The sequence below is a fragment of the Rhipicephalus sanguineus genome, chromosome 6, assembly GCF_013339695.2.
Source record: "Rhipicephalus sanguineus isolate Rsan-2018 chromosome 6, BIME_Rsan_1.4, whole genome shotgun sequence".
NCBI classification, from domain to species: domain Eukaryota; kingdom Metazoa; phylum Arthropoda; class Arachnida; order Ixodida; family Ixodidae; genus Rhipicephalus; species Rhipicephalus sanguineus.
The window spans coordinates 13,727,189-13,753,662 of NC_051181.1; the positions used below are offsets into that span (position 1 = coordinate 13,727,189).

Below are 26,474 nucleotides of genomic sequence, written 5' to 3' on the forward strand. Positions count from 1 at the left end.
GCCGAGAACAGGTTAAAAAAAAAAAAAAAAAACGTCGAGAGGGAGGAAGGCGAGGGGGGGCGGGGGGGGGGGGGGTGGAGCATACATTTGCTGATTTTGGCTATTTTTGGGCTACTTCAAATTTTCCCGTTGGGCTATGTTTGGGCTACCTCGGAGTCCAGTTTGGCGGTTTGAGGCTCGCACCATCTGGTAACCCTGGCGGGAACGGCGCCCTTCGCGAATGCGAACATTGTGAGACTTTTATCGGCTCACTTGGGAAAGGTTTTGTTTTGTCGCCTAAGGGAAACTGGCTCATACCCACGAGGAAGATTGACCACACTGTCGATTATAAAGGTAAACGCTGCGGAACATACTCGGTTTCGAAGAAGCAAGGCTCGCGCGTGAACGGCAGTCGGTTCTCGATGTGGACCTCTGCTAGGCTCCCTCCGTCTTGAGTCCAGCCGCTCACGGTAGGCAATTAGGTCTTGATCGCTGCCGCGGAGAAGTGTTAGCTTTGTTATCGCTCTGGATGTACCATGCTGCTAGGCTTGTGCAACCACCGCACCGCTGGGCTGCGTCAAGTGACCGTCGAGCTGCGCAGCTGCAAGGTCTGTCTATGCGACGGCCTCTGTGTCGTTTGTCTTCTGTCACACGGGTCGCGATCAGATCCTGATCTTTTTGTATATCTCTCAACAATGATCGCCGCTGCACGGTCCAAACCAAGCTAATCCGTATCAAGTACATCGTCCAAACGCGGTCTGGGTTGTGCAGCGCCATGTGCAGCGCTATCATATCGATCGGGCATTGAAAGAGCAGATCGGGATCGAGCCTATCCACATAGATCGTGATAAAAGGTACCCGTGTGGTATATATGTTTTGCACATCAAATTTTCGCTGGTTACAAAACTGAGAAAGACCACGCCCTGTGACGCGCGCTACAGTAACTTTACCCAGAAACTGGATGCTTTATGATTTAGCGTAACACGTAGTGCAGTGTCTACACCAGCTGCCCGTTGCGAAGCCTGCCGTCACGGCCGTAGGCGTGCGGAAGTCTCCACCGTACTTTTACCTAGTCGGACGTGTGCCACCATTGTTTAAAGCACATGGTTATGGCCACGCAGGTTGTTCGCGATAATGGCGGCCGAAGGACCCTGATGCATTCCAAGAACAATTTACTTCCCATATCTTCACTCCCGGAAAGCCAGGGATCAAAGGCAGGCCATTGTGAGAAGCACGTCACTGCTTCATTTTAATTTTTTCATCCGTTGTGAAGCATGTTGTCTATTGCCAATCGGAGGAGGGTGCTGCGATGAAACTTTGCCACCCCTTAACCCTGTGCACGCCTGTGGTCACAATGTTAGGGTGGACGAGTGTGCATGTTGGTATTGCATGATCCGAGGTAAAAGGTGGGAAGACGACGACTGGCAAGAGAGAGAGACACACACACCGGGTGTCACTTCCAAGAATATTTAAACATTGTTGGAAGGTGGCACCCGGTGTGTGTTGTCTTCGCGCCTTTTACCTTGGACTATTGTCACAGCAACAGCCACCCTTGGGTGACCAATGCATCATCTACAGCAGCACCGCTGAAACAGTTCACGCTTGCCCTCATGTGATTGGCCATATAGTCATTCCTTTGCTGACACATGTGCAATTCTTTCGCATCACAGGAGGGCCAGTGAACTTTTCCAGCTGTCACAAAAGAGAGCACTCCAGTGCAGAAGTTTGGTGCACTTGACTGACACAAGCACCATGCTTCAGTCAGTCTCTTATATCTGTAGTTTCAATTTTGGGCTGTTTAATGGGGGTCCTCTCTTAAAGAGAGGGGTTGCGGGGCAGTGTAAAAAGGCAGGAATGGCTGCTTGCTGGGCTCGTTGGTTCATTGCAACTCATGTAACAGCCCGTAAAAATGGAAAGAATGACGACAGAGACACTGACTTCCAAACTGTTTATTCCGCTGACGACATCAGGTATATGCATATCTTGGCGCTCTTTGGCCATCAAATGGACTGCGCCATTAAACGCCACATATCATCATCATCACGTATATGCGTACAAAGCGCCAGCAAAAAGCAAAACGAAACAAAGGCAAAAGATAGAATAATCAGCATGAAATGCACAAGGTGATATCGATGTGGTCCGAATCACCAACTCTCTAAAAACCTGAGCTCATTTCTGGTCAGTGCAAGCAACGGCATGCGGACACATCCCTCTCCTGCACGAGCAATCTTTACCGCCCCAATTATCTCCCTTATGCACTGGTCTTTGTGGCAATAAACAATGCCACTTTTCTTGAACTCAGAGTTGCAAGGTTCAACACGCCAACGTGTACACTTATCACCACAGTGTAAGCTCAGGTGGCCCTGGTTACCGTCCGTTCAAGAGTGCCTGCAGGACTTCGACAACAGGCCCTTCTTTTTGTGGTTCTCTTCTTCTGGATGCTTCTCTTGTGACCCTCATCACTACAACTTCATGCAGAGCAAGAACCATTTCTTATTGCCTGAACAATGGCTTTCTTCTGGGGGAATTTGTGAACCTGTTTGGATGCCTGAAGGCATCCGCCTTTGGGACATGCGAAGTGCGTGTTGAAGATTTTGCGTTCGAAGCTTTGGTGGCAAGTCGGTTGCTGTTTGACTGGTTGAAAGTGCGCTGGTTTTCCCCAAGATCCTTCCTGGGTGGTGCACGTGAAGCTTCGTCTCAAGAAATTGCTCAAACAACTGAATTCCAGTGGCAGTGCTGTCTCCAGGTGTTACCCATGCGTGGGAAGAAGACTGTTCGTACGACGGGACTCCAAGTGGTGGGAGACGTACCGGATGAGGTAGCACTGGTACTCAGTAATGGTCTGGAATTTAGTTATCAGCCCACCATCCCTGCCCAGGAGCTACTTTCCCTGAATAGACACCTGGCCAGCAGGGCTGACGAGGTGCTTTCTGGATGGAACTGACAGCTTGTTGAGGATGAAAGACAGTCGGCGTGATCCTATTGACAGTGGGCTGTGCTATCTGAGAAAGAATGATCTGCGCTTGGTAGTGTCGGACAAAGAGGGGTGGATTTGTGCTCATGAAAAAAAGGGCTCTTCGACGTCAAGGCTATACAGACGAACTTCAGAAATGTGCGGTTGTCTGCCGCCAAGGTGAAATCTCAGGCTGTTGCTTTGTGCAATGATCAAGGGTTGTCTAGGCTAGTGTAAAAAAAACAAGCTTTCGGTGTTTTTTAACGTTAAAGCACGCAAACTGGAGATGCCATTTGCGACCAATGTATTGGTCAGTCGATACCTGTTGAAACAATTTAACACTCTTGCATTGGATGACCCGTTCGTTGTGAAGAATTCCTGTGACATAATTGTGTTTCTCGAGGGCAATCGCCCTTTAGGGTATTTTTTCTCTATTGATGTTGAACAAATTTTTTATTCTGTACCACACAGGAAGCTACTTATGATTGTGCAGTCTTGCATAGAAAAAAATGGGGCTATGTCCTTCATTAACAATGCTGGTGGAAAGTCTTTTGGAATTCTATCTTGAAGCAATGTTCATTTCCTTTGAAGATGAGCTCTTTGTACAAAAGGAAGGTATTTGTGTAGGTTCTTGTGCGGCACCTGTGTTGTGCAATATCTTCCTGGCACACATTGACCAACACCTGGAAACTGCCTCGTCTAAAGACACGGTCCTACACATGTTTAAATATGTCGACAATATTTTGGTTCTTCTGAAAAAGGAGCAAGATAAAGCCCAATCTGCAGGTGCTGTGGATGTTTTAGGTACTTTTAAAGTACTTGGAGAAGGGCTCATGTTTACCCACGAGCTCCCGCTAACGGCAAGCTGCTGTTTTTAGATGTTCATCTCGTGCTTGATGAAAACCACATGTGTTGGATGCAGGATGTCGGAACGAAATGTTTTTCGTGTAGGTTTTAGTTTCGTTTAACTGCAAAAAGCTCTGTTCCATTTCTGATCTGGAACGAAAAAAAAAAAAGTTCTGTTATGGTTCGTAACGGTTTTTATTTGTATATAAAAATTTGAAGTTAAAGTAACAATAAAAACGTAAGATTTGTGCTCCTCTTAAAAGGACACTAAAGAAAAAAACAATTTTTCTTGTGTTAGTAAATTACTCCTTCACAATACCGAAATCCTTACACACTTGCCGCAAGAAGACACTTGGTAAGCAAGAAAACTAGCAAAAAGAAAATGTGGGTGGTGACGCCACCTTGAAGTTTTCGCAGCAGGATAGACGGTTGGGCTAGTTGGTACTATTCCACCCTTTCTAGTTTTTGCACTAGTCGCCGTGATGTCATGGATTCTGACGGCGTCTACTAGGCCCTACGTAGGTCTAAATAGGTAAAAATGAAGTACATTGTCTTCTGAGGGAGCCAGAGACAGAACATACCAAGTTTCTGAAAATTTCGTTCGGTGAATGTGGCCAAAATACGAAAAAACACTTCAAAATCTGCGACGTCGCCATCGGAAGTTCCGGCGGGGAATTTAATTATGAAGCTTTTGACATCGATTTTCTCATCCATTAATAAACCTACAACAGTGAAATTAATGAGACTACGGCTTTCAGAGTATAATTTATATCGGCCTAAACTAATTTACTGTTTCACTTTAGTGTCCCTTTAAGAACATGGGCAGGGGTAAAACACGTTGTTCCCATGTTCTGAAGAAGTAACTGCACCACAAATTCCTACCAACTAGTGCAAACCAACACCCTTCTAAGTTATGGTATTTAATTTTCTCAAAAGTGAATTACGAATTTTCTGAGCAGGCTCAGTGCTTTGTGTCAAGGAGTGAGCATGATCTAAGAAGCACCCCGCCTTTGAGTGTACTAACATGCGAGACCGCTGTCCTGATAAAAGAAACTTCAGTGCCGAGAATGCCCTGTGCACATCTTTACTTTGGAATTCCTGCCTGAGACATGCTAATACTGTATGTACCCTGAGATATGCATTATTGCTCACGTTGATGACTTCCGTTGTTCTGGATCGCCAAGTTTTCCAGTAAATCTAAAAACGATAAAGAACATTTCGGTTTCACTCCGGAATGAAATCATAGATAACGTTTCGGTTACGTTTTCGTTCCGGTCAAAAATATAGTTTTTTTTTTGTTTTCGTTCTGTTCCGACACACTGGTTGGATGTATCACCATCATGCATAGAAGGAATTTTTAATGTTTCATTCTGCCCGTTCAAAAGTAGTGAAAAGAGCGTCTGCAAGTACCAACCTACAGTTGGCTAGGTACTTCGGGAAAGCTTTAAGTTGCAGGTTTCCAGGCTTGTTTTGGCTGGCTTTCCTTCTTTTGTGCTGGCTTCGGTGTGCAAGACTTGAAAAAATTTCATCGTGAGCCCACCAGTGTTTCAGAAACAAGCGAAAAGGCACGGAGAAAGCGTCCTGTTGCCATTCCATATGCGCTCATTCTTTGAAGAACGTGACTTCTCACTTTGAAGTCCCCGTAGTGTTTTCGGCTCCACACATTTGTGCTTGTTCATCTTGTGCACCAAGTGCTGAGAGTGTGTCAAGGAGTACACAAAAAGCTTTTTGAAGTAGGCATTGGGTATAGGATTCCCCTTAGTTGAGGCAAGGTGTGCATCGGGCAGCTGTACGAATGATCGCCTGAGAGAACATGTGCTATCACTGAGGAATGGCTTAGGGCTTGTTGCTGAGCTAGTTGGTTCATAACTTGAGGAAAAACAGTAATGACGCAAAGAAGACGGGGACGAAGCGCCCGTGTCTGTCTGTTCGTGTCTTCGCTTCGTCCCCGTCTTCTTTGCGTCATTACAGTTTTTCCTCAAACGAATGGCACAGGTTCGCATTTGCCACATCATTGCAAGGAGTGCTCATGTGAACCTTTGATGAATAGCGTGCATATTTTACGAAGAAGCAAAGACAGGGTGGCACGTGAACTAGTAGAGGCGATGTATGTTAAGCAATGTGTAGCACCCTGTCTCTGTTTGAAAATGAGTACGCTTTCCTTGCTGATGGGTTGTGATGCATTTCATGTTTTGTTTTTTTAATGTACACATGCGTGAGGGCTTAAAAAGCTCGGCATCGGTTAAATGATGGTCAGTTGCGAGTGTGTGCTTGTCTGTGTCCTCTCCATCGTCCCTGTTCTTGGTTTGCGCCTATGCAGACGTTGTGGAAGGCACCGATTTGTGCTGCATATGCAGGTTAATTTGCAGCATGGATGACAAGCCTGAAAGGGCATGGCAGCAGCATTTCATTGTGATGATTTTGTTAATATGAGACGCGTTAAAAAAGTTATAGTTTGAAAACTTAAATGACAAAAAGTTATTTAATTGTAGACACAATTAATGCCTTTAGCTCAACGTTTATTGCATATCCTTTTTTTAAGAAATAGCTTCTGCCACTGATGTCACGTGACACTTCTAGTACCACTAATGTGGCATCTTTAATAAATTGTACTGGCGATGCACCATTTTGTCCAATTATCGCAGTGCCTGGGCACCTTAGTGCACACCCCTGCAATTTGTTGTAGATGCAATTACATTATGTTAGACTTTGCTCTTTCAGCTGAAGGCGTTAAAAGTACAGTGAATTAATTTCTCAAATTCAATTTGACAGCGAAGGTGCTTAGGTGTTGCCTTTTGGAATGTCACCTCTGTAAGCATTTTATAATGTATGTATAAAGTTCATACGTGTTGAATGCATGTATAGCTAAACATGTTATGTATAAACTGTGCATGCCAGTGGCCAGCACTCTGAGAGTTTGCCTTTTAGGCATCTCTAAAGCACAACCTTATGCACATTAAGGACTGCAGGGATGTGTAAAATAATGCACTGTTAATGTAGCCCATTTGTATATGTGATCAGTGCCCTCATCTGTCATTTCTTCACCGTCCCGTGCCCAGCGCTGTTTATTCGCGTCTTAATCATGTGCCAACCAGCCCAGTTGCTCCTGCAGTTCATGAAAACTAAATGAATGACTCTACATTAGTCTGGTATGCACGAAAGTGGCTGTACAGGTGCATTCATCATTTCATGACCACATGAATTTGAGGACAAAAAACTGAGAAATCGCTTGCGTAAAACTACCAAATGAAATGGTCTCTGTTAAGCAGCTTTGTTGATCTTCTATGATTGATCTATTCATTACATGCTGTAACGAAATGGAAAGTTGTGCTAGTTGGTGCTTGTTCATTTTTGAAGAAAAACTGTGCACAAAAAGATGTGGGCAAAAAAGAGAGGGAACACACGCTGTATGTGTTCCCTCTCTTTTTTTGTCTATACATCTTTTTGTGCGCTGTTTTTCTTCAAAAATAAAGAAAGATCATTATGTGCTACAAGTAATATTGAAACTGTGACACATTGAAGTTGGAATATTGAAATTGTGCACATTGCATAGGATGTAGGTAAATGCAACTTTGAACTAAGCCTTTTTTTTTTATTAAATTAATATTTTAATGACATTTTCCACTTTCCTACGGTCAAACATGCATCGCCCGGAGCGGAAGGTGCATCACTGTGAGGCTGAGTGAATACAGGTGTCAACTGGTGGTCTTCACATGTGGCAGCCACTTTGCTGACACTGCTATATCATCTTAGCATATACAGTGAAACCTCGTTAATGCGTACCTGCCTGGAACGCCGCATAACTACGCACTAAACGGTAGTACGCATTAACCACCAAGTAAAAATTTGCATCTCCTCACGTACGCCATCACTGCTAGCAAAGAAATAAATACTGTGCCACAGCAAATATTGCCCAACGTACCCACTGCAAAGCCTTTTCTTTCTTCTTTGTCAAAGTAGAGAAAAGATTCTGGTACTCTCGCACCACCGTCCGACAGTGCCGATAGAGCGCGGTGGCGCCGCCAAGGAGCATTTCGGAACTATTACAGGGTCCGGTATAAGCAGTGACCGACATGGTGACAGAACTGACAGTGTCGGCTTTCCGCGATATATGTCTGTGGTTCTGTACCGCGATCTGCTACTAAACGAAAACTGACACAGTTCTAGTGAAACGCGGTATGGCTGCGTGGAGCCGATCGTCTCCTGGCTAGTTGCGTGCAGCGCGTCGCCTTCTCGGCTCACGCCGTCACTGCCGGGCCGCTTGCTGTGCCACATGCGCGCATTTGTCGTGGGAGTGTTCTTCGTACCCACTTCGCTCAAGACAGCGCACAGATGCGGCGAGTAGCTTGTTCGGTTAACGCGGCGATGACGAATTTACTGCAAGCGATGCGCACTCCGCGACGCTCTAGCGGTCCTGGCAGCGGACGGAAGCGCGTTTGGGTGGACGCCCAATAAAAGCGTGCAGCATGGTTACAACAGCGCTGCCCTTGCTGTACCGTGCACGTGCGTTTGAAGAGGTTTCTCGTCGCCCGCGACCAGCAAGGCTCAACTCCGCAACAGCGAGCTGCTTTCATTTCTACAAAGCGGTGCGCGCTTGAACACGGCCCCGCATACGAGGCGGCAGGGATCGGCGGCCCAGCGCGTTCAGGTTCTCGCCTATCAAAAGCGTGCAGTAGGCTTAAAGGGCCCCTCACCAGGTTTGACAATTTTGAGCCGACGAGCGCAATGCATGCACTAGGCGTTCACGATTACGTCTGCCAAAATTTGCAACGCTACGCGCCGCGTAAATGGGTCAAATTTCAAGCTGAACGCTGCTTGCCCTTCCTCTCGCGGGCGCGCGCTTTAGAGAATGAGGGGATGACGTACATGAGAAAATGGCCCTGCGTAGGTAGTAGTGCTGTGACGTCGCTCCTCTACGTAGACGACTGTGCTCTGACGTCGCCAACAGTAGCACGTGACACTGCGATAATTATTTGACACGACGCGTAGTTTTTCTAATTTGTTGCTTGAATGGATGAATAAAACTTGAGAGCAATAATAAAACACACAAACGGAATGTGTGCGTTTTATTTTTGAATTTTTACTGCGAATCGCAGCGAGATTCGAAACTAATCTACCTCCGTTTCGCACGCGTTCGTGTTCTCGCGCTTTGCGCATCGTGCAGACGCCACCCTTTACAACGAAACTAATATTCTACCGCGTTCCAGCGCTCATTAGGCTCATTTATCCTCCCGCGTCTAACTAGATGTTCATGCGGCACACCGCTAGTCTCGCGTCCGTACAAATGTTGCAGCTTTCGCGCTCAGTAATAGGTTGAAAGCCAAGTGATCGGCGAGGGCGCATTCGGCATAACTTGCAGAGATGAAGCGCAAAGAACGCCGCCACAACACCGCTCGCGTCTCGGGGGCTCGGGCTGGTTCGGGTGCGTCATGCGCTCGTGACATTTTGTGCGCATGACGTGATCATGCGTATGCGTTATGTGATCCTTCCGCTCGCGTGGCGAAGAGGGCAGGGAAGGGATTTGGCTTGCGAAGGCTACGCGGGGCGAGCGGCAAGGGTTTGCAGCTCGCCTCCTCGCATTATGGTTTCGCGCCGCTACAAATTATTGTTTTTCTCAGCTTCTAACGGACCGATTAGAAAAATTCTTGTGGCATAATGCTCTTTATTGGGCTCGCAACAACTTGCAATGTCTAACTAAAATTCGCTAGGTCACCTGGTGAGGGGCCCTTTAAAGTAGTGCTGCGCCACACGTGTGCCCGAGCAGGTATCTGAAGATACTTATTGTGATAAGGTTGTCGGCGATAAGTCATGCTGGCGCGTTTGTCGGTGGCCGCCGCCTAGCCTTCGTTCTTTCCCGATGCTTACCCGCAAAGGCGTCGCCGCAATCGCGCGGAAGTCTGAATCGGTGATGACCGATCTACGCACTTCTCGAAAAGACGGAAAACCTTTGGCGGCACATTGTGGCGTCGGGAAGTTCAGCGGCGCAGTAAAATTTTATGGCACAAAAAGTTATCGCGGTACGCAGGGTACGCACTAACCGGTAGGCGTAGGACGAAGCACTACGGCTTAAGCGGTCAGCGAATGCATTAGACTCTACAAGACTCGGTCGGGGATTCGTCGCAACTACGTTTTAACCGTTAGTACGCTTAAAGCGGGTACGTATTAACGAGGTTCGACTTAGTGCATTGAACGCTCGAAGGAAACGGGATGGCCGATTATGGGACATTACTTGCTCAGCACGCACAGATGAGGCTATTTGATGAGGGCATCAAGCTTTCTTTTTTATCAATGCTGTTGTTTCTTTAGTTGTGGCACACACGTGTGGCTTGGCTTTCATTTCTTGAAATATACTGAGTATGTGCAGCGCAATGGTACGAAGACAAGACGCACAAACGACATTGAATGTCGTTTGTGTGTCTTGTCTTCGTACCATTGCGCTGCACATACTCAGTATACTTAAAGACATGTACCAACTCGCCCATCAGCGGACCTTTCCTTTCTTCTTGCTTTTCGAGATAAACTTCAGTTGAGTCCATCCTTTGTCCTACTCGTGAGCACTGCACAAATTTCATCACGGACTGTTTTCTCTTGCCACTTGTGTGGTATTTAACCTTTGAAGACTTGTGCACTAATTTTTAAAATGAGTTTTGCATTAATTTCAATATTTGCTATGTCACCACTGCTACAGCAGGCACAAACGTTGCATGCCACCTTTAAAGTGCAAGATAAAATTTATTTGTGAAGGCATTTATCAAGAAAGTCTTGTTGGTGTTATACTTGCACTTGTCCCATTTTTTCGGTGAAACTTTCATTGAAAGTTCAGCACTCGCCTTTTGCACTTTGATTATTCATTATCTGTCAACTTGCTTGAAAGGTTGGTATAAGCAAAAAGTTGCATTGAAGTTGCATATACATTAGTGTTGTCTGAATATGTAGTGCTGTGGATGTGCAGCAGTGAGGTTTTTCACTTATCAGTCCTTCTGAATGCATGCTGTCACACTTGTAGATAAGCTTGGCATAAATGGACTCGATGCAGAACAAGCGAGGCACTAAAACTGTGCTGTTAGGCAAGAGTTCTTCAGCGGTGCCACTTGTTTTGGTCTACCAGACTCCTTGTACTGTTGCATTCGTGGAATGCTTGTAAGACTACCATGGGTACGCACTTTAGTGTTAAATTGAGACAGTCCTTACAAAAAAATTCACAGCATATCCACGGAGTAAATGATGATGAGTGGGCGAAGCTGCGGAGGTTCATCGGCAAACCGTGAATCTTCCGTGAATTCTGCCCAGTACATCATCACCGACGTGAGATCGGGCGCGTTTATACTAAAGGTTCGATGAGTTATGACGACTTGCAGCTCACTTTAATTTTACATGTACGCTGTGAATTTTCATTGTTTAGAAAACCATTGCTTTAGAAAACATCTGGCGTCTTTCGTTAAGCAGCTGGCGTCTTTTCGTTTTACTTTAGAAACATCTGGCGTTCTTTAGTTTTGCTTTTACAAAACATCTGGCGTCTTTCGTTGGTTTATTTCATCAATCAACGGCGTTTTGAACAAAATTTTTATTGTTTAATCACGCAGAGGAGAAATCTCACCAGGCACTACCTTGGAGGTAAAGAATGGCTTCTAATGGGAATGAGAGACAGAAGAAGTCGGCTTTTAGCTAACGCTGCGAATTTTTTATTGTTCAACAACACACAGGAAAAATCTCCCACCGGCACCACCTTGGAGGTCAAAGCGTAAGACTGGTTACTCACTACGACTACGACTACGAGGGACGAACGGGTGCCGCCTTAAGGAGCTTCGCCCCTAAAACAAGGCTTGCCCAAAAGTAAACAGTGCCTGGATGAGTGCCGGCTTACTGGGATGTTTGCAACTGTGGCAGTCTCTTGCTGCAAACTCCTAGGTTTGAGTCCCATCCACATTGTGGTAGTGATGTGCCTGTTTAGCGAGCCCCAAGTGGTTGGTATGAATATAGGCCATTATTAGCCATATATAGACCCTCGTCAGTCCATAATACAGCCTTATTAGCACACCCTCATTAGCTCTTCCCTGAGAGAAACCCTTTGATGTTCTCATAAAAATATGCTTCGGGATCCTCTGCAAATTTTTTATGGATTGATTGATCAGTTAATTTGTAAAGCAATCAGTACCATGCACTTGGCAATTTTCTAAGGTTGGGCAAATATTTGAAAATTCAGAATATCGGATGAAATAGTGTTTGCTGTGATTCCATGTTTAAATTGAATAATGTGTAGATACAAATATGCAATAGTTGAAGAAGGATACCAGAATGTCAACTGCACCCAAATAAGCATAATCTTAATGCAAAGGTACAACTATATATTATGCCTTTTTATGCCTGTATGTGCTATGCCTGCAGGCCCAGTACATATAGGCATAAACAAATGACAGCCTATGCAGCAAGGCTACATCACTGTGGCCTTGTCTGGCAATGCGTTCTGATATGCAAAGGATCTGCTGCATTGTGGTTTGACCGTTTTTTTTTTAATGAGAAAATTATTAATAATTTTATATTGTTGTAAATGTGACAGCTAGTTGAAAATTCTGTTCAGTTTGCTTCTGGCACTATTTGATTTTGTCTACTACAATTTTCATTGGTAACCGTGTGCTGCTCAACAGTGATGTCTTGCTTGGTGCAGGTGAGGCGGGCAGCAGCCATGTCATCCAAACAGCAGCCGGCTGGAAGCCAACCACTGGGTGCCATGCCACCTGGAGGCATGAGTGCCTTGCGTCGCCATGCTCGCAGCTTTCTTGAACATGGTATCGAGCAGGTATCATCAGATAGTTGCATGCAGGGGCATTTTGTTTTGAGCTGCATTGAAAGCTTCAGCTTCTCGATGCAATACCTGTTTGAATTATACGCACTGTAGCGGTACTTTGTACCTATTTTGTTGTCAGTTTGTGTATTCCTTGTTCTCATATTTAATTGTATTTCTTATCAGGTACCATGTTAAAAGCACAAGGGTCATGGCTTAACAGAAAGAAAAGAGTGAAGCACCACCAACAGCACCCGTTGTGATTTAATTTCCATTGCAGCTTTGTTAAATGAACATTGAATAGTTATACTAACAAAAGTATAAACTGGTAGCCTACACTACAGCATTATTATTCTTAGTAGTAGTATCACTGTGCAGAGGACAGAGGAGGCGAATGAAGTGGTACAAAGACCCACATGTCACTGATGACGTCATTTTGGATTTTGCTTATGACATCGTCACATGGCTTGGTAGCCAATGCCGGAGGTCATGCAACAGCTAGTGAGGTGCAGAACGGTGAGATAATCGACCGAGAACATCGAGTTAATTTAATGTGTCACACTTGCAAGAAGTCGTTAACTGATTGCATTACCAAGTGTGCAGCAGGATTTCACCTTCACGTGTTGCGAACATGCTCCCGAACGTTTGGTAGGAGGAGTGTCGAATGCAAATATTTGACAACTCACCCAGTTTCTTGCTTTCTTCGCGGTGCCCAAAGCCTAGGCCAGGATGACATAGCAGTTGCATTCTATGATCACTAGGTTTGGTTGGGCATGGGCAGTAAGGATCAGAAAGGGATGTTGTTGTGTGGCTTTGCCAATGCATGGGCGCATGTTGTTGCAGGTTCTCCCAAATGCACTGGTAACAAAGGCAGTGCAGCGTGAGGGTGATGCGCTGCGTGTGAACAACCAGCTGGTGCCTCTGGCGCACAACGCCTACCTTGTCGGCTTTGGCAAGGCCGTCGGGGGCATGGCCAACGTCATGCAGACTCTGTTGGCCGATCACCTAATTGAGGGCGTCATCAGTGTGCCGCAGGGCACTCGACAGATAGCAGCCAACATGAATCGTCCGTGCGTATCAGTGCAGCTGTGGCGTTGTTGTTCCCACCAGCCTAGTGTTGTGTTAGCAAAGCAGCTCTCTGCTGGTATTGCTTGAGTGGTGACTTTAACAAATGTCAGTGTGCACGGTTTCCCATGCATGTGCTTGCGAGTCTGTGAACATCTGAGAAATGTGCCAATTTACTTTTGTAACAGTGATCACCATTTGTTGATACTCAATTTATTTCACTTGCATTGTGCATGGCTTTACTGTCTGAAATGCATGTATTATTGCCTTGAAATGACCAGGTACAGTGAGGATGACAGGTGCACTTGGTTGTGCATGCAACAGTACACCAAAGGAGCACAAAGCCCTTTGCACGTGTTATAGCTTCCAGGCTGCAGTTAGTATTTTCCTCGCAATGATGAGCAGCTTTACTCTTGTGTGCACTTCTTTCTTCTGCACCAAACAAATAAATAGGCTATGCAAAAACCTAGAAGGTGTCAGTACATTTATGAATGGGGCTATCGATGTACAGTTAAACACTGCAGTAGCAAAATCGGTGGGGAAATCAAAAGCTTTCGCTATCGTGAGAATTTTGTTATTGCGAAATAGTGCAGTACAAATAAGGAAGCAATATAAGCAAAACAAAACTTTAATGACAAAATTTGTCGACCCTTGCCATGATCTTCCTTTGCAACGCAGCAAGTTTTCAATTTCGACATTGTCATTGTGCTTCCCGAAGAACTCCCAAGTGCTTCGGAAACACATCTCATTGGTCGACTTCTGCCGGTGCCATGTTCCGTGGTATCAACAGGCCATCCTTGTGTACTACACGTGCAGCTGGTTTCTTGGGACGCAGCTGCTTACATTGTTTACAGGGTTCTTGATTTTACTGGTAGGTGCCGGCACTCGGGTTGTCTGGCAACACTGCACTTGGAATTGGTCTTGACGGCGCTGCATGCGTGTCATTATGTTACACGGTGTCAGAAGTCTAACTCCCAAGTCTAACTCGTCCGCTAAACATGTATTGCCTGCCCCCTGCTGAACGCTTGGTGTTGTCTCATAAGGCCGCAGAGAACTGGAAATACTTCAGTCAGGGCATTGAACTTTTCTTCAAGGCAACGGCTTCGGACAAAGAGCGTTCGTCAGCACAAAAAACCAATATCTTCTCGCATGTTGTGGGACCTGAAGCCATTGAGGTATTTAACCCTTTGAGGGTCGAATTTTTTCGCGAAATCCAGTCCAAAAATGTGTAATTTTTTTATTGCTGAAATAAATTCTCCAGACGATTTTATTTCAGAAAAAAATTGTCTAAATTTTTTTTTCGTGACCGTAAAGTGACAAAAAAATCATTTTTGTTGTTACATACACATGGTTTATTCGTAGTAAAATCAAGCAAAACCCTGAAAAGAAAAGCTTAGCTGTTTTTTTTTGCAAATAAAAATTATGCATTGTATTAAACGTAGCTCACAGACATACAAAAATAAGCGCACCAGAGTACTTTTCCGGTTAAAAATGTTCGTGCTCTAACACAAAACTTTTCAGCGTGTGATAGTCATTGAAGCATGGCTCGCCGCGCACGCTTTTCAGATGTCGCTCCGTGATCATCATCGGAGTCTAAACTCGTCAAAAAATCCTCGTCTGACAAACTGAAATCCAATTAATCAGATTCTGATTCGGCACTTGGGGAATAGTCCGCATCGGAAGAATCGCTGCTCGACTCACTGGCAGCAGAGCAACCGGCGCGCGCTTCCATAGCGTAAGCGAACTGCTTCAGTGAGCGCACGGAAGAAAACTCTATGGTTGTGTGCCCGTCCGGAAAGCAAAACGACTGAAAAATCACCAGTAATCCTTCGCCTAATCGTCAACAAGACGTAGTTAGCTTTTGCGAGACCCCAAAACAGGAAACGCAATCACGGCGGCGTCGTTTGTGTAATTTAGCGCCGCACGCAAACAGATGTAATCGCGCCTCGGGGTGCAATAAACGAGAGAGTAACAAGCCGTCACCCTTTGAGAGATTAGAAACCAAACAGCCATCAGCTTTGCGGGCGCAAGAAGCGGAAACCACACGAAGGACGAAATCGAAACCAGCCGCACCGCGTGCGCGCGTTCCGATGCGCAACTGAACGCCGCCGCGCCGCTTAGGAAAGCAAAAAAAATAATAAGAAAGACGGAGAGACATCGGCGCATTAAAAAAAAAATTGCACGTACCCCCGAAGTGTGGCAGCACATTCCAAGCAAGAGAAATGATCGAAGAAAGCGCGCGCTTGAAACCAACCACTCCGCGGGCGCGCTCGGTTGCGCAAGCGATAGCCGGCGCGCCGTTTTGCGAAGCATAAAAAAAGCAACAACGGAGAGACTTCGGCGCATGAAAAAAAATCCACGTATTCCCGAAGCGTGGCAGCACATGCAAAGCAAGAGAAATGTTCGAAAAAGGCGCGCACTTTAAACCAGCAGCACCGCGAACGCGCGCGGGTGGGCAAGCGATAGCCGGCGCGCCGTTTTGGGAAGCAAAATAAAAATACAACGCAGAGACATTGGCGCATGAAAAAAATTCCACGTATTCCCGAAGTGTGGAAGCACATGCCAAGCGAGAGAAATGATCGAAAAAGGCGCGCGTTTTAAAAATAAACGCTATGCCGTACATGTACGACGAAAACCCTTTGGTACCAGGAAGCTTCTGCCGTACATGTACGGCGAAAACCCTCAAGGGGTTAACACCTTTCCACTATCGTAACCGCAACGTGAGGATTATAACGCCATTGTTCCAGCTTTCGAGGGATATTGCACTCCAAAGATGAACGAAACTTATGAACTCTACGTGTTTCGTTCCCGCCAACAACAAGAAAGAGAGCCCTTCGAGCAGTTCCTGTGGGATGTGCAGCTTAAGTCAAAGACATGCAGCTTTGGTGACTTAAGATATTGTTTAGTACGGGATAAACTTGTGTGCGATATTTACGATGAGAAGCTCCGTTGACGTCTTTTGCACGAGACGAATCTAACGCTAGAAGCCACAATAGAGTTTTGCAAAGCAGCGGAGATGGTAAACCGCTTCGACTTCAAGGCCAGCAAGAAGGTGTGCCCTTCTTTGTTGTCAAGAGATGCAGCCAACCATTGCTTGGCATGAAGTCGTGTGAGAAATTCAGATTAGTCTCGTCTGTGTATGATATCAACAGGGCCAAGCCAGACTGGCAGGAGGAGTTCTCTTCACTATTTCAAAGCAGAGGACGCACTGGGTGTCCGTACCACCTACAGCTGAACAACGATGCCTCCTCAGTGAGTACCCCATGCTCTTAAGGAACCGCTACGAAAGGAACTTATTCGCATGGAAGATGCAGGTATTATCGCTAAAGTCACTGAGCCAACAGACTGGGTTAGCCCTGTTGTCATAGTTCATAAAAAGAAGGGCCGGCTGACACTTTGCATGGACCGCCATCAGATAAACCGAAACCTAAAGCATGAACACTGCCAATTCCTGTGTTGGTAAGATATTGAATCGGAATTAGCCGGTGCCACTTTCTTCAGCAAGCTAGGTGCTAATTGCGGTTTCCTTCTCGATGAAAGCTCCTCTTGGGTGTGTACGTTCGGCATCCCATTCGGACGGTACCGGTTCTTACGCTTGCCCTTTGGTATCGCGTCTGCCCCCGAAATGTTCCAAAAAACGATGAGCGATATATTCAAGGGTCTGCCAGGAACTTGAGCGTACATTGACGATATTGTTACCAACAAATACAGCGCCTCTTAGTAAAAAGACCTATTTTTTCAAAGCGAACTTGTGCCGTGAACTTAAGGACAACACTCTTAAGCCAAAATGTTCCACGCTCGCTAGCCCGACTTCGTCGACCTCTTCTTTTTCGCCTCTAGTCGCGAGCCGCTCATACCATGAGCCGCCAGTCGTCTTCTTTTTCCCACGTGGTGCGTTGACACGCGCAGCCCGCCGTTGCACTGGGCGCTTCGCTTGCCATTTGTTTGGCGGCATTTACAAACGCAGGAAGCGGCGTGCCTCTTCGGAAGATGTTGAACAGCTTGTGGTATTAATCCCCCTCCTAAAACGCATCGTCTCGATGCGTCCAGAAGGGTAACAGTTTGGAATGGTAGGGCTTGTCTTGATGTTTGAGCACGTGTGTCAATGATGTTGTTCAGTGCCTTTCGTAGTAGGGTTTCATTCGTACTACATGTACGACTTTGGGGTGATTTCTTCGTCGTGTCGAGCACACTTGGCCTTCAGGGATGACCTCGTAGTTTAAGGTATTTATCCGGCGAAGTACCTTGTAAGGGCCGAAATAGCACCGCATCAGCTTTTCAGAAAGGCCACGTGCACGTACAGGCGTCTACACCCACACTTTGTCTCCGGGATTGTACAGGACATCCCTTCGCCTTAGATTACACCGATTTGCGTCGACGCCCTGCTGTTGAATTATGCGGTGCCTTGCCAACTGTCGGGCCTCTTCTGCCCTTTCTATGTATTCGCTGATGTCAGCGTCATCCTCGTTCGTATTGCTTACAGGTAACATCGCGTCTAGGGTCATTGTCACCGTCCTACCATAAACAAGTTGGAATGGTGTGAAGTGCGTCGTCTCTTGTACTGCAGTATTGCACGCAAATGTAGCATACGGTAAAATGCTGTCCCACGTTCGATGTTCGACGTCCACATACATGGCGATCATGTCAGCGAGCGTTCTATTGAGCTTTTCAGTTAAGCCGTTTGTTTGCGGACGGTAAGCTGTAGTTCTTCTGTGGTCGGTATGCGTGAGTTTCATTATAGACTGCATCAAACGGGCAGTAAACGCCGTTCCTTTGTCGGTTATGACAGCCTTAGGTGTGCCATGTCGTAATACAGTAGAACCCCGCTGATACGTTTTTGAAGGGACCGTAGGAAATAAACGTAAGAGACGGGAAACGTAAGAGCCGAAAAACAGGAAAAACGGCAAAATATTTAGTGGTACAGAATTTTATTTCAATTCTTACGAGCAGCACGAAAATTGGCGCGCTCAACCGCGATCTAGTCGATGGATAGAAACGCGGAGCTTAGGACGGCCTCATCCACAGAAATGTAATCAACGTATGTGATTTTTTTAACACCAACAGCTGTAGGCATGAAAGAACTAAGCACACGCAATCACGAACGGCGCGGCGAGTCCGACCGCGAACCGCACGCACGACCGTGCGAGCTCCAACCAGCTCGAACTCCTCCCGCACTCCAATAAATAACGATGATGATGAGTCTACGCCAACGCGATGGCAGAAGTGAATGCCAATCTCGAAGGCCTTGCTTTCGCAAGCAATTACGTCACACACGCCATGTTTGTGCAATACAAATCTCAAAGGCTATGCTTTTGTCAATAGTAAATGCCAATCTCGAAGGCCTTGCTTTCGCGAGCAGTTACGTCATAGACGCCATCTTTGCAATTTGAATCTCGAAGGCCATGCTTTTGTTTGCATCAATTGAAAGATTCTGTTGCTTGCGCCTCTCATGCGGCTAATATTACGGTCAAACGAGGCCAAGCTGCGTGAAAATGCACCATGGCGGCTCTCTTTGGTAGTCACTCGGTCGGCTCCGAGCGCACTTCGCGACGTATCATACGGGAACGGTCCGACAGTTACGACGTAACAGCGGGGTTCCCAATACATTGTATCCTATGGGAGCTATGCCGGGACCGGCGGAAAACGACGTAACAGCCGGAAACGCAGCAGTGAGGAACGTAACAGCGGGGTTCTACTGTACTATCTGGCTGACGAAAAACTGAGCCACTTCATTTGCGGTTCCTTTTGCGAGAGACGACGTCTCAGCATATCGGGTCATGTAGTCTGTCGCTACAATGATCCACCGCTTTCCCGACGATGAGACAGGAAAGGGTCCAAGTAAATCCATTCCCACCTGCTCAAATGGTACTTTCGGGGGCTCTATCGGTTTCAACAGGCCTGCTGGCTTTAATGGCGGTATTTTGCGCCTTTGGCATTCTCGGCATGACTTCACATAGTGCTGTACAGAATCCATTAACTTTGGCCAATAATATATCTGGCGGATTCTTGCTAAAGTCCGAGTAATACCCAAATGTCCAGCCGATGGGTCATCATGACACGCTTCTAATATTTCCGCTCGCAGTGATGAAGGTACAAGAAGCAGAAACGTCTCACCACTGTGTTCGAAGTTTCTCTTGTAGAGGACGTCATTCCGGAGTACATAGGAACACAATCCGCGGACGAAAACTCGCGGTACCTTTACTTGCTGACCCTCCAAGTACTGAATAAGCAGGAGCAGGTCCGGGTCCATTCGCTGATGACGGGCCATCTCGGACACGTTGAGAGCTCCGAGAAATGGGAAATTTTCTCCATGATCAGAAGATGAAGACTCGACTGGTCCACGTGACAGGCAATCCGCGTCATTGTGCTTGTGGCCGGACTTGTAGACGACGGTGATGTCATATTCCTGCAGACGCAGGCTCCACCTAGCAAGTCTTCCTGAAGGGTCCTTGAGATTTGCCAGCCAGCACAATGAATGATGGTCGCTGATCGCACGGAATGGCCTGCCGTATAGATATATACGGAATTTGCTGATGGCCCATATAACTGCGAGGCACTCTTTCTCTGTAGCTGAGTAATTGGACTCAGCATTCGATAGAGTGCGGCTTGCGTATGCAATAACCTTTTCTTCTCCATTCTGCCACTGAATAAGGATGGCGCCGAGACCCACGTTACTGGCGTCGGTATGGATGTCCGTTTCCGCGTTGTGGAGATAGGTTTGCGAGACACTTACCCTACGAAGCGACCGGCAAGATACGCGACGTTCTCCACTGCCGCAGCGAACAAAGACGCTACGCCGGGTTCGTCTATTCTCCGGCACGGCGCAGAAAAGGCACTCGAGGCAGGAGGTCAACAAACAACACGGGTTTATTAACCCAAGATGCAGCACAGTACGACAGTCACGGGCTTGCAGGCCGTAAAGGGAACTCCGCAAGACCGATCGAGTACGCTTGCCAGCGGCGCTACGACTATCACACAAAGGGCAGCAGCCGAGCACCCGAACGAGAAGCCGCCTGCTAGAGCAGCGCGTCAACCTCTCGTGCTAGCCAGAGAGCATCTCCCGCCACGAGCGAATCGTCGGGCGCATCTTAGCTCGTAGGAGAGGAGGATGTCACCAGCGGCCCAATGGGGAATGGCGCTGTGTTGTGACGTAGGCCCGCGCAGCGCGCCAGCGTAGCGTGTCCGGACATGCCAGCGCGGGACGGAGCCGACGCTTGGCTCGCCCAGACAAAGAGGCGCCCTGGCCGCGATCTTGGCGATTGCCGGTGCCTAAGTGCGCCCGGGCTACGCGGCCGGCACGCGCGCGGCAGCTGGGGAACGAGGCGCCAGGTAGGAGGACGCTCTCGATCCCCACATTCCCCCCTCCTAAGACCGAGGCCAGCCTGTGAAAGAGGCTGTCCGAGTCCAAGTGGCAAGGTCAGCTCAGCCGCAAGGGGGCTGGCCAACGGGGCAAAGTCCAACAGGGGGGTGTCGTCTTCCTGATGGTACAAGTCCAAAAGCTGGCCAAGGTCACACAAAAGTTCCACCGAAAGTTCCACCACAAGGGAGAGCCCACTGCCGAGAGAAAGTCCGCAGCCCAGGAGGAACGGGGGCAAGACTGCACAAGGGCGGGCAGCCAGCCCGCTTGAAGTTCGCCGGACTGGAGAGGTTGGCAGCCGGGAACGTACGAGGCGTGGCTGCAAGTTGCGAGCGGCAGCCAACCGCCGAAAGTCGCTGGGACGGGAGGCCTCACAGGAACGGCAGGCCGGAACAACAGGCAACCAGGAACGGAAGCCGGAGCGACCACGCTCGGGCCTGGGCCAGAGCTTCAGTGGGCGAACCAGTCGCCGAGGGCGGCTGCCGAAGCTGCCAGGTGGGCAAGGCAGGATGGAGGTGGCTGAAGGCCAGAAGGCAGCAACCAGGCCCTCGCAGGAAGGACCAGGGAACAGCAGGCCAGCTGGTCAGGAAGAGGCTGGTGGCACGGTAGAGCCAGGCGCAGGGAGACGACAGGGCGATGCAGGAGTGGACAGGAGTGCCCCCGGCATAGCCGGCTTGCCAAAAGGGGTGCCTGCCTGACAGTGCTGCCCAACAAAGGGGGCGCTTGCCAGGTTATGGCTTGGACAACACGTCAGAGGGTTTGTTCGGCCAAGAGGGCCTTCTACCACTTCCAGACGTGTGCCGCCGCACCTTAGCGGTTATTCTCCATTTCACTACCATGGTATGGAATAAAGTCCGGCTACCTGCCAGTGGGAGAAAGGTCGCTTAGGTGCGTTTCCGCAGGTTTTACCGGTGGCGTGACTTGGGGCCAGCCTTCTCACGGTTTTCCTGCGGTTGTGTGACCGCTTCCCCCTCTCCCAAGTCGCTGCTGCGGGCAACGAAAGGGTTTGAGGGGCGGCTGCATGAGCCCGGGGGGCTTGCCCGCACGAGACTTCACACATTGCCACACGTGCAGTGAAGAGCGTCATGTTTAGTGCCTGGTCAGGTAGCAGAGCGGCACAACTTTTGGAAAGTCTTACGGCCACTCGCATGTCCGGCCAACCGCGAGTCGTGGAAATAGCCGAGGGTGGCTTTCCTGAGACTGCGGGGTACCCCCACCTTGAAATACTCCTTGGGAGCTTCTTCCGGTGGGATGTGTAGCGCAGGAGAACTCCGCCGGCGACAGACAGATGCGAATCCAACGTGCCCGCAGCAATACGTCAGACTGCGTAAACGGCACACGGCGCCGACAGCAATACCAGACTGTCAATACGCGCCCGATCCTTGGGAGCACGGCTCTTGGAGCCCACAACGGATCGCACTGCTGTGCCTTTGGTATCTCTTCTCTGCTTAACAGGATACCGGCTGAAGTGACGTGCTCACCCGAGGCGACCGGCTCGAAAGTCAATTCGTCGTCGGGGTTCGCTCCTTTCGACCCATTGGAGCCAGAGGCCCCGGAGTCTACTCGATGCGATTGCTCTCGGGAGTGGCGAACACAAGTGTCACACCGAAACGGGGGCACGCGGCAAGGCGTGAGCCACGACGTTTGAACTCCCTTTCCGGTAGCGCACAACGAAGTTGTACCGCTGCAAAGTCAACGCCCAGCGCGCGAGGCGGCCCGAGGGCTCGCGCAAGCGCTTAAGCCAGACTAGCGCCATGGGGTTCGTTTCCTCCACCAATGGCACTATGTTGACATAGTAGTCAAGCTACCGGCGAGCGAAATCTCGAGTGGCGTCCCGAACTTAAAAGGCAGCGGTAGCCACTACGAGGGTTGCAAATGGTAGTAGGGCGCCGAAAGGGACGACCCTGTAACCACCGCTTGGGAAGTCATTCACGATACCCGTGCGCGCGAGAAACACGCGACCGAGAATCACGGGCAGCGAAAGACCAGGGAGATGCACAAAGCGCTGTCAGCGCGCGCGATTCTCCCAGCGCACAACCAACCGCGAAGCGCCGCACGAAACAGCGATGCTGCTCGCGAGATGGAAGGCCGTGTTTTGCCTGGAGTTGTGCCGCAGTTGTGTGCAGCGGCTCCGAGGCAGGCGCCGCCATTCGAGGGTCGTGCGCCTGTATCTCCGCCATGCACGCCGGACCCAAAGGGGCCAATAAACGGCACAGCGAAGAGTAGGGTTTCCGCACCGACGGACAGATGATGCCTCATGCGACAGGCAAAAGAATCGACAACGGAGCACGGTGGCTCACATTTGCCGAAAGTGTCACCCAAGCGCGCATGAGGAAAATGATCGTCGGAAAAATGCGGACGACATCGTCAACCCTTTACGCTCGTGACAACGATGGGCCAGCGAGCGTATGAATGCCAGCACCATGTGTCCTAGGTAGGGACGCTCTGGTGCGGCGGTTTGGACACTCAGCTGTGCTGCTAACAAAGAAAGGCCAGCGAGCGGAGACGACGCATTGGAGAGGCCCGAAAGCACGTGCTCCGCGTGTGTCTCGAACAGCTGAGAAAACCCGAGACTGGCTAGGCTAGGACTGTAGTCCACATTCGAGCGGTCATCACCAAAGGAGGCCCCAAGACGGGATCTCTCCCGGTGGCCGAAAGCCGAGGGCCGCTAAGGCGAGCTTACCTCGTGCTGCCGGCGTCGTCCGCATCGAACGAGATCAAGTCCGTCACCACGGGATCGAGCAGGAACGAGCGCCTCGAGGGGGACTGCTCTGATGCCATGCCGAAACCAAGTTGGGCGCCAGTTATGTGGAGATAGGTTTGCGAGACACTTACCCTACGAAGCGACCGGCAAGGGACGCGACGTTCTCCACTGCCGCAGCGAACAAAGACGCTACGGCCGGGTTCGTCTATTCTCCGGCACGGCGCAGAAAAGGCACTCGAGGCAGGAGGTCAACAAACAACACGGGTTTATTAACCCAAGATGCAGCACAGTACGACAGTCACGGGCTTGCAGGCCGTAAAGGGAACTCCGCAAGACCGATCGAGTACGCTTGCCAGCGGCGCTACGACTATCACACAAAGGGCAGCAGCCGAGCACCCGAACGAGAAGCCGCCTGCTAGAGCAGCGCGTCAACCTCTCGTGCTAGCCAGAGAGCATCTCCCGCCACGAGCGAATCGTCGGGCGCATCTTAGCTCGTAGGAGAGGAGGATGTCACCAGCGGCCCAATGGGGAATGGCACTGTGTTGTGACGTAGGCCCGCGCAGCGCGCCAGCGTAGCGTGTCCGGACATGCCAGCACGGGACGGAGCCGATGCTTGGCTCGCCCAGACAAAGAGGCGCCCTGGCCGCCATCTTGGCGATTGCCGGTGCCTAAGTGCGCCCGGGCTACGCGGCCGGCACGCGCGCGGCAGCTGGGGAACGAGGCGCCAGGTAGGAGGACGCTCTCGATCCCCACAGCGTCTTCATCAAAGCGAGCCAAAATAGGAGGAGACTGCAAACGGCGTCGCAGCTCAGAAAAAGTGTCTTCTTGTTCTGCGTGCCAAATGAATGGTACACCTTCTTTTGTAAGCCGTGTCAATGGTTCAGCGATCTTGGAAAAGTCTTCAACGAAGCGTGTATAGTAGGCACAGAGGCCCAAGAATCGTCTCATGGCCTTTTTGTCTCTTGGCTTCGGGAAGTTTTCTACTGCTGTGATCTTTTCAGGATCTGGGCGGACACCTTCAGCACTAACAATGTGCCCGAGGAAGCGAAGTTCGCAAAATCCAAAGTGACATTTTTCCGGTTTTATAGTCGGAGCTGCCGCGCGAATAGCATCCAGTACTGTTCTCAATCGCTGCACGTGCTGCTCGAAGGTAGAGGAAAAAACCACTACATCATCAAGATAGACGAGGCACGATTGCCATTTACGTCCGGAGAGGACAGTGTCCATCATCCTCTGGAAGGTAGCGGGAGCAGAGCATAAATCAAAAGGGAGCACTTTGAACTCATATAGTCCGTCGGGTGTCACAAATGCCGTCTTCTCGTGATCTCGTTCGTCCACTTTCAATTTGCCAGTATCTGCTCTTTAAATCCAATGATGAAAAGAATTGAGCGTTGCGTAACTTATCCAAGGTATCGTCAATTCGTGGAAGGGGATAAAGATCACGCTTCGTGACGAGGTTCAGTTTCCTGTAGTCAACACAGAACCGCAGGGTGTTGTCCTTGTTTTTGACCAGCACTACCGGCGACGACCACGGACTATTGGATGGTTGTATCACGTCATCCTTAAGCATTTCTTGTACTTGCTTCTTGATGGCTTCCCTTTCTTTTGGCACTACTCGGTACGGACGTTGGTGTACAGGTCTAACATGTTCTTCGACCACGATGCGGTGCTTTGCGACGGGAGTACGTCCGACTTTCGACGAAGTGGAAAAGCACTCTGCGAATTCTTTAATCAGGTTCACAATCTGCTCTTTCTGCGGTGATGACAGCTCTCTGTCAATGTCTATTGATTGGAGGACACTGTCTACTGTCGCAGAGGCTGGCGGTGCTTCATCAAGTGTACAAACATCCGCAACTTGCACATATTCATGCAGGGATGCTATGGCGGTTCCCTTCGCCACATGCTGCACCTCATTTCCAAAGTTGGTTAATAGGACATCCGCACATCCGTCACGAAGGTTCACGAGACCTCTTGCCACGCATAGTCCCTTTTCTAGTAGCAGTCCGATGTTTCCATCTGCTAGTCCATCACAATCACGTAAAACTTCACTTTTGACAAGAACTGTCACACTGCAACGGGGCGGCACGGTGACACCTTCGTCCACAATACGGAGGGGTGAAACGATGGGTGGCTCCGTATGACACATGGCGACGGCATTCTCTGTAGAAAACGAAACTTGAGATTCTTGCAAGTCGATGATTGCGTTGTTTGCTTGCAAGAAGTCTATGCCTAGGATCAGCTCATGCGAACATTCGGGAAGAACAATAAAGCTGCCGACGTACATGAATCCTCTTATCCCTATCCTTGCGGTGCACAGTCCCACGGGGCTAAGTGCCCTCCGGCAGTACGTATCTGAGGTCCAGTCCATTCAGTCAGCACCTTTTTCAGCTTCTTTGCGAGCACGCTACTGACCACTGAGTAGTCTGCACCAGTGTCTAGCAGCGCAATCGCCTCGAGGTCATCTATGGTGACTAGCAGTTCGGAGGTAATGTCGCCAATACTGCACTTGTCTGTCATTGCGCCACTGCCGTTGTCCGGTCGGGTTAGCGGTGGAAGGTCTTCAGTTCTCCGAGTATCAGCGGCCTTGCCTCCACAGGTCGCTGGCTCTAGTTTTCCCTTCGTGGGCTAGGGGAACGACGCCTCGGGAAAGTTGATGACGGACAAGCACTGGGCGACCGATAGCGCATCGATGCTGCCGACCTGGGTTCACGTTGGTGGGTTTCCTGAATCGTATGGCGTGAAGATAAAAATTCTTCGATTTCGTAAGGCCGCTCACCGTTCCGAGGAC

At 49.0% G+C, this 26,474-nt stretch overlaps 1 protein-coding gene across 4 annotated transcripts in view; it reads left to right on the forward strand.

Annotated features, from left to right (window-relative positions):
- The first annotated feature begins 208 nt into the window (after positions 1 to 208).
- LOC119395606 (glycerate kinase) overlaps positions 209 to 26,474 on the forward strand; it is a 221,694-nt gene continuing 195,428 nt past the window's right edge. Inside the window, exons 1-3 of one of the 4 annotated variants that reach the window (XM_037662588.2) lie at positions 209 to 333; positions 12,444 to 12,575; positions 13,404 to 13,630. In XM_037662588.2, the coding sequence (XP_037518516.1) occupies positions 12,462 to 12,575; positions 13,404 to 13,630 (341 nt within the window). In that variant the 5' untranslated portion in view covers positions 209 to 333; positions 12,444 to 12,461. Of the gene's footprint in view, positions 588 to 12,443; positions 12,576 to 13,403; positions 13,631 to 26,474 lie in introns of all 4 variants that reach the window. The other 3 variants (XM_049416696.1, XM_037662585.2, XM_037662586.2) reach the window with 3 other exon arrangements.